Source organism: Theropithecus gelada, chromosome 6 (assembly GCF_003255815.1).
Source record: "Theropithecus gelada isolate Dixy chromosome 6, Tgel_1.0, whole genome shotgun sequence".
Lineage (NCBI taxonomy): Eukaryota > Metazoa > Chordata > Mammalia > Primates > Cercopithecidae > Theropithecus > Theropithecus gelada.
The window spans coordinates 32,170,793-32,179,078 of NC_037673.1; the positions used below are offsets into that span (position 1 = coordinate 32,170,793).

The 8,286-nt window shown below is 43.4% G+C and overlaps 1 protein-coding gene across 1 annotated transcript in view; it reads right to left on the reverse strand.

Moving 5' to 3' along the window:
• MTMR12 (myotubularin related protein 12) overlaps positions 1-8,286 on the reverse strand; it is an 87,346-nt gene that overhangs the window by 18,262 nt on the left and 60,798 nt on the right. The window contains exon 8 of the mRNA XM_025389388.1: positions 5,794-5,897. Coding sequence (XP_025245173.1) covers positions 5,794-5,897 — 104 coding nt within the window. The remainder of the gene's footprint in view (positions 1-5,793; positions 5,898-8,286) is intronic.

The following is an 8,286-nucleotide window of genomic DNA, read 5'->3' on the forward strand; positions in this document are numbered from 1 at the left end:
TGGAGTGCAGTGGCGCGATCTCGGCTCACTGCAAGCTCTGCCCCCCGGGTTCACGCCATTCTCCCGCCTCAGCCTCCCAAGTAGCTGGGACTACAGGCGCCCGCTACCGCGCCCGGCTAGTTTTTTGTATTTTTAGTAGAGACGGGGTTTCACCATGTTAGCCAGGATAGTCTCGATCTCCTGACCTTGTGATCCACCCGCCTCGGCCTCCCAAAGTGCTGGGATTACAAGCTTGAGCAACCGCGCCCGGCCAGAAACTAAGTGTTCTTAACCCTTTTTATCTCCTTTTCTGGAGCAGAAGGGGCAGAAAGCATAGTCCCTTGGTGATCTCCAACTATAACTCATTTTCCATCTGGGGCACATGTAATAACTTCCAATCATAACTGTCTCATTTCATGTGAGGCGTGAAGGGCCAACTCCCTTACTACTATCTGCGTGAAACAGTAAATAGAAACAAGCAAAGTTCCTGGTCAGAGAGGCTTCTCACAGAAATTTAGCAAAAAATCTTCTATTGCTGCAATTTCTCTCTGGTAACAGTGAGGGCCAGAATTCTTAGTATGAGTGACTTCACAGACAAGAATCACAGTTTGTTAATCTTATTTGTTTTTATAAAAAAAGGAATACTCATTATTTGGTACATTTTAAGAGAGGGACATTTGGCCCCTCTCTTAATAGAGTCAAAAACAGAGCTTTAAGAGAACACCTACAATCTGAGGCAGAAGGCAGCGTAAGCAAGCAGTGAAGGACCATGAAGGAGGTCAGCAGGCCAAGGGAGTATAGTGTTTCCGAAGCCAGGGAAGGAAGTTAAAAGACAATGTCATCGGAGTCAAACACTGCAGTCATGTGGGGGACTGGGGCTGCACACTGCATAAGGACTTCTGGGAGGGAAACGTCCACAGTGTGTGGGGAGTAGAAGTCATGTTGCAAGACAAAATGGTAGCGAAAACAAGTATAGACTCCTTAAATATGCTTGGCAGTACAGGCAGAACAAGACAGCCCCTTGATTACTACGGAAGTGCCTCAGGTTAAGGGAGACAGAAGGGTGTCTTCAAGAACAGACACAGCAGAACAGACTTGGGAAAGGCAACCATGGAAGAGGGAAGGCCAACGGAACTGGGCTCCAAACGAGGCAATCAAGAGCCCAGACAGATACCCAGATTCTGTATGAAGGAAACAGAAGCCCAGAGGGTAACAACAGGAGGCTGAATAGAAGGAAGCTGAGGGAGTTCTTGTCGCTGTCCTGGATCCCGCTGGACTAGGGGAAAGGTCGTCACTGGAAGTTAAGAATGATACAAAAAACTTAAAGAGGGCCAGGCGCAGTGGCTCAAGCCTGTAATCCCAGCACTTTGGGAGGCCGAGACGGGCGGATCACGAGGTCAGGAGATCAAGACCATCCGGGCTAACACGGTGAAACCCCGTCTCTACTAAAAATACAAAAAAAAAAAATTAGCCGGGCGTGGTGGTGGGCGCCTGTAGTCCCAGCTACTCGGGAGGCTGAGGCAGGAGAATGGCGTAAACCCGGGAGGCGGAGCTTGCAGTGAGCTGAGATCCGGCCACTGTACTCCAGCCTGGGTGACAGAGCGAGACTCCGTCTCAAAAAAAAAAAAAAAAAAAAAACTTAAAGAGGATGAAAACCTGTTCATGCAGAGAACAATGATACAGGAACCAAAAGCAGTTAAATAGCATACTGCTGGGCAGGACAAAGCATCACCAGTGGTTTTCACAGGTCCCGTTAAGCACAGTTTGCTGTTTGGTCTGAATAATCCATAGCAATGTTCATTTGCCCCAGAGGAAAAAAAAATACGATACTCAGGGTTGAAGAACAGCAGCCAAAGCCTTTAGAATAGCAGCAAGGACATGAATAAACTGACAAATTATACAGGTCTTCCCTGAAAAGAAGTGAAGGCAGGAAAGAATAGACTGGGTGAAAAGCCAGGGTAGACAGCATGGAGACGTGGAAATGTTCTGGAACAGACTGTGGTAATGGTTGCAACACATTGAGAATATACTAAATGTCACTATGGGAAATTTTATGTTACGTGTATTTTACCACAATTTTTAAAGATTCTGTGAACGAAAGATCGATCATTCATAATCTAGCCCCAAACTATCTCTTCAATCTTAGCTTCCTATTCACCTACTGCAAATTACCTGTTACTATTGATTTGAGTGCTTATATGCCAGGTCCTAGAGAAAATATATGTACGTGCAATCTTGCAGATCAGTGGTTCTCAAACTTTTTGGTCTTAGACCCCTTTATGTTCTTAAAAATTATAGAGGACCCTGAAGAGCTTGTGTCTACATAAGCTATAGCTATTGATATTTACCACATTAGAAATTAAAACTGAGAAACTTTTAAAATACTAATTCATTTTAAAACAGTAATTACCAATTACCTGTTACTGTAAATAACATTTTCCAACCAAAAACATATAGGAAGATAAACGGCATTGTTTTGTGTTTTTGCAAATCTCTTAAACATATGGTTTAAGAGAAAATAGTTGGATGTTCTTACCTGCTTAACAATAAAAATAAGCATGGAGAATAAGTGTAAATACGAGTAGGTTCAATAGGAATGACAGAAAGAAGAACAGGTAAACACCAAGCCACAGAGGGGCTTACAGACACTCACATTACCTAGTTGTCACATTTTCTGTAAGTCTCTTAAGAGTCAGAGGAGACATATGCTAAACAGAAAACAGTCCAGATCACCTAAAGCAGGGGTTTTCAACCTGCATTTTGTGCCCCCCACCCCACCCACAAGGGGGGACATTTGGCAATGTCTGAACATATTTGTTGGTTGTCACAACTCACAGGGCAGGGGTGCTACTGGCACCTCAGAAAACGCTACTGGCAGTACTGATGCTATATATTCTACAATAATGGCCCCCACAACAAAGAATTTAATGGCCCCCACAACAAAGAATTATCTGGCCTAAAATATCAATAGTGCCTAGGTTGAGAAACCCTGTCTTAAACAAAACTAAAAACAAGAGGCTAAAGAGGTACTGTGTACATTTAAAAGGATTGAGTATTCTAGGTTAAGGTAGGTAATTTCACCCATTCCAAATATAAAATAAATTACCTTTTTATTTGCTTAAGACCATTTCTGGTGATCTTCATGTTCCAGTCAAATGAAAATTTTATGTTAAAAGAAAAGAGAGGGAGAAAGAGAGAGATTGGGGGCTCTATGTTTCCTGGGTAGATGTACAAATTCCATCTTGTGTAATACTTTTTTGCTGTCCATTCACACAAACTCCACTGTAACTTTTGGGACGTATAAATATAGGAATAACTAATGAAATCAGAACACCTTCTCACAGTTTCTTTTCTTTTCTTTTTGAGACAGAGTCTTACTCTGTTGCCCAGGCTAGAGTGCAGTGGAACGATCACAGTTCACTGCAGCTTCGAACTCCTGGCTCAAGGGATCCTCCCACCTCAGTCTCCAGAGTAGTTGGGACTATGGGCATGTGACACTTCACCAGACTAATTTTTTGTTTTTTTTTTTTTTGAGATGGAGTCTCACTCTGTCGGCCAGGCTGGTCTCAAACTCCTGGGTTCAAGCAATCTGCCTGCTTTGGCCTCCCAAAGTGCTGCGATTATAGGCGTGAGTCACTGTGCCCTGTACATGCCACAGTTTCTATCAAAGTAATGCCTCAGGCTCCTCACTCAAATCTTATCAGAACACTTGCTACTTCTCAGGCCCAAGGCCTCACTAGAATGCAGAGCATCTACATTTCACACACTGCAGGGATGGAGAAGCAGCCTATTCTTATATATGTGAACAATTCACCTCTGTTTCTTCCCACAGAGCATACCCTCTTTTCTTTTTTTTCTTTTTGAGATGGAGTCTCGCTCTGTCGCCCAGGCTGGAGTGCAGTGGCGTGATCTCGGCTCACTGCAACCTCCAGCTCCCGGGTTCACACCATTCTCCTGCCTCAGCCTCCCGAGTAGCTGGGACTACAGATGCCCGCCACCACGCTTGGCTAATTTTTTTTATATTTTCAGTAGAGACGGGGTTTCGCTGTATTAGCCAGGCTGGTCTCAATCTCCTGACCTCGTGATCCGCCCGCCTCGACCTCCCAAAGTGCTGGGATTACAGGCATGAGCCACCTTGCCCAGCAAGCAAACTATCTTTTCTAGATCCCTCTATGAAAGACTGAAAGACAGAGACTCTTATTTTCATTCCTCTAACGCATTCGTTTTCAAAGTGTAGTATACACTACCCTGGGAGGTCTCAAGATCCTATCAGGTGGTCTGAGAGGCCACAGATATTTTCATAATAATACTAAGATATAATTTTGTCATATGTACCATGGTGACTTTTGTACTGATGGTACAAAAGCAGTGGTGGTAAAATTGCTGGTGAGAGTACCAATCAAGGCAGGGCCACTCAACTGTACTGATGCTCACTGTATTCTTTACTGCCACACCAGCAGAAAACAAGTTTCACTTGAGAATGTCCTTAATAAAGAACCAAAAATTATGAATTTTATTCATTGTGACCAACTCTGGCCCAAAAACATGCTTTTAAACATCTGAATCTGGCATATATTCATTAAAATCTGTACCTAGGCAAGGCGTGGTGGCTCACGCCTATAATCCCAGCACTTTGGGATGCTGAGGCAGGCAGATCACCTGAGGCCCGGAGTTCGAGACCAGCCTGGTCAACATGGCGAAACCCTGTCTCTACTAAAAACACAAAAAATTAGCCAGGCCTAGTGGTGGGCGCCAGTAATCCCGGCTACTCAGGGATTACAGCAACAAAGTATGCTGACGATCTAGAAGAAAGAAATGTCATCAAGTTTTAGTACAACACTTAATTCACAATATATGAAAGCTCAATTTCAATGAATATGATGAATACAAGCAGAGTGTTAAGCAGGAGAACTGAGGCAGGAGAACTGCTTGAACTTGGGAGGCGGAGGCTGCAGTGAGCGGAGATTGGGCCACTGCACTCCAGCCTGGGCAACAGGAGTGAAACTTCGTTTAAAAAAAAAAAAGAATCTGTTATCTACGGCTTCTCCTGAAAAATCAGGACATCTGGCAACACTTGGCTCATATTCCCATGTGGCACATACTGGCTGGCACTGAAGAGATGTCCCCCTAGACCAGGCAGAGGGCCTCTGGTTCACTGCAAGGTCATACTCATTACCTGCGTGGCCTCCAAGGGCTTCTGGGCATGTGACCCTGCTTAACCATACCTCCACCCATATGGGAGTGACCCTTTTGGTGAACCAGCTGTGCGCACAGCACAGCATTTATTTATAATTCTCATTCCTTACTAAATACCCTGCAGGTCTGGCAATTCCCAACTGCCAATTAGAAACTGGAGTAACTGCCAGAGTCTTGCTTTCTTTGATCAGTGACACATTAAATATGGCTCCAATCCCACTCAATTCTGTGAAAACTAAGAAGCACTCCATGTTTTCTCTGGGAGAAAACACCACTATGCCCGAACAAAGATTAATGGCGTGGGCCAAAAGAAGCTTAAATCCTACTACCCTTGGTGTGGTTTGGCTCAGGTTCAAAATGACTTAGGTGTTAAACCAGGCTTGCTTTCAACACCAGACAGATCTATGATCCTCTTAAAGCTCCATTAATGTCTCTTCTAAAAACTCAAGTGCATTTGTGAAAACTTTAGAACTCTGTCCCAATCACGTTTAAGAGACTCCTCTAGGGAGTCCCTAAGATATTTTTGGATTGCTCTTGGACTGAAAACAAACTCTAGAACCAAAGCCACGGGCTTTCAGTAGGATCATTTTTGCCAGGATAGACCAATGCACGACCCACATCTCTTAGGGTTCCCAGATGCACTTACTGGTATGCCGTGACCTTGAAAGCGCTGCACATTCTCTTCAGGAAGAGGGGTGGGGACAACAAAGTATGCTGGCAATCTAGAAAAAAGAAACGTCATCAAGTTTTAGTACAACACTTAATTCACAAAATAGGAAAGCTCAATTTCAATGAATACGATGAATACAAGCAGAGTGTTAAGCAGACGGGACCATATTTCCCTGTTGAGAACCAGCTCAGAGGAACTGCTGCTCTCGGTGTGGCATAAAGCACTCTGGACAAATCAGTGGGGAATCTAAGTCCAAACTGTGGCTCTGCCTGTGACTCTGTACAACCCCAGGTAAGTTATTCTACCTCTCTGGGTCTGTTTCCTTGTTCAGAAATGAAGGGATAGGAAAATACGATACCTAAAAGCATAGAATTATGAAATTGGGAGTATTATTCTCATCATATAGTAGCCGAATAAGCATCTGTGTTGTTTTCAGTTAAACTAATAGGAAAAACAGTAATTATGATGTTTGCTGCCCAGATATTTTATCAAGTGCTCTGACAAGAACATTTAAGTGCTACTGTGTACCAACCACTGTTCTAATTACTTAACATTATCCATTTAATCCTCCCAACAATTCTATGAGATATGTAATATTATTTCCATCTTACAGATAAAGAAACTGAGACACAATGCTGCTAAGACTCTCCCCTGGTCACACAACTAGTTAGCATACAGTGAAGCAGGGACCTGAACCCAAGCAGTGGGACTTCAACTTCTATAGGAGAAAATTTAGTCTCCAAAAAGAACCAACTTGTTAAGTAGTAGGACATGGCAGAATGAAAGATCAAAGTTACATGGGGACATCATCTCTTAGGCAGCAGATGCAGGTTTCTGTTAATAAGAAAACTGCCTAAGTTTCTATCACTGTGAATCTGTAAGAATCTGTAAGCATCTTTCCCTCAAAAAGCTTGAAATAAAGACTCACAAGAAGTAAGGTGCTTATGGTGTTAAGTTACAATGGAAAATAATGGCGTTTGCATGCATGCTGCATGTGTGATGTAGATCAGTTCATAGGAGATGGAGCAACAAATAAATATTACCATGGGGCTGTGATCATCAAAACCTAAGGTGTGGAAAACTATCAGTCTAGTTTCTTCAACACATTGCAAGAAAAATATGATGGTTTGAAAATCTACAGATGAAGCAATTTACCAAACCTACCAATCTCACTGAATCTTAATTTTAAAAAAGATTAAAAAGATGACAGAGAAATGGTTTAAAAATCTGTAAGACACGGCTGAACACAGTGGCTCACGCCTGTAATCTAGCACTTTGGGAGGCCGAGGCAGGCAGATCATGAGGTCAGGAGATTGAGACTATCCTGGCTAACATGGTGAAACTCTGTCTCTACTAAAAATACAAAAAATTAGCTGGAGGTGGCGGCAGGCGCCTGTAGACCCAGCTACTCCGGAGGCTGAGGCAGGAAAATGGTGTAAACCTGGGAGGCGGAGCTTACAGTAAGCTGAGATCGCGCCACTGCACTCCAGCCTGGGCAACAGAGCAAGACTCTGTCTCAAAAAAAAAAAAATTGTAAGACACTGGGGAAAATCTGAACAGTAACTGGATATTAAAAAATTAATGGGACATTTGAAAGGTGTGGTGATGGTCTTATGGTTATATTTATAAAGAGTCCTTAATTCTTAGAAATATATACTGAAATATTTGTGAATGAAATGCCACAAACTTTGGAATTTATTTCAAAATAATCCTGGCTGGGCATGGTGGCTCACGCCTATAATCCCAACAGTTTTGGGGCCAAGGTGGGAGGGCTGCTTGAGGCCAGGAGCTTGAGATGAGCCTTGGCAACATAGTGAGACCCCACCTCCACAAAAAAAGAAAAAAAAATTAGCTGGACATGGTGGCACATACCTGTAGTCCCAGCTACTTGGGAGGATCACTTGAGCCTCCAGGAATTCAAGGCTGCAATGAGCCATCACTGTGCCACTGCACTTAAGCCTGGGTGACCCTGTCTTTAAAAAATTAAAACAAGATAATCCAAGAGAAGGTGAAGGAGGTGGGGGTATAGAGAAAACAAAATTGGCCATCAGTTGATAACGGTTGAGTCTGGGTACTTTAGGGTAAATGGGAATTCATCATATCTTCTTTCCTTTTATACTGCTTGAAATTTTGCATTTAAAAAAACATCGGCTGGGTGTGGTGGCTCACGCCTGTAATCCCAGTACTTTGGGAGGCTGAGGTGGGTGGATCACAAGGTGAGGAGTTTGAGACTAGCCTGGCCAAGATGGTGAAACCTCGTTTCTACTAAAAATACAAAAATTAGCCGGGCATGGTAGTGGGCGCCTGTAATCCCAGCTATTTGAGAGGCTGAGGCAGAAGAATCGCTCAAACCCAGGAGATGGAGGTTGCGGTGAGCCAAGATTGTGCCACTGCACTCTAGCCTGGGCAACAGAGCAAAACTCTGTCTAAAAAAAAAAAAA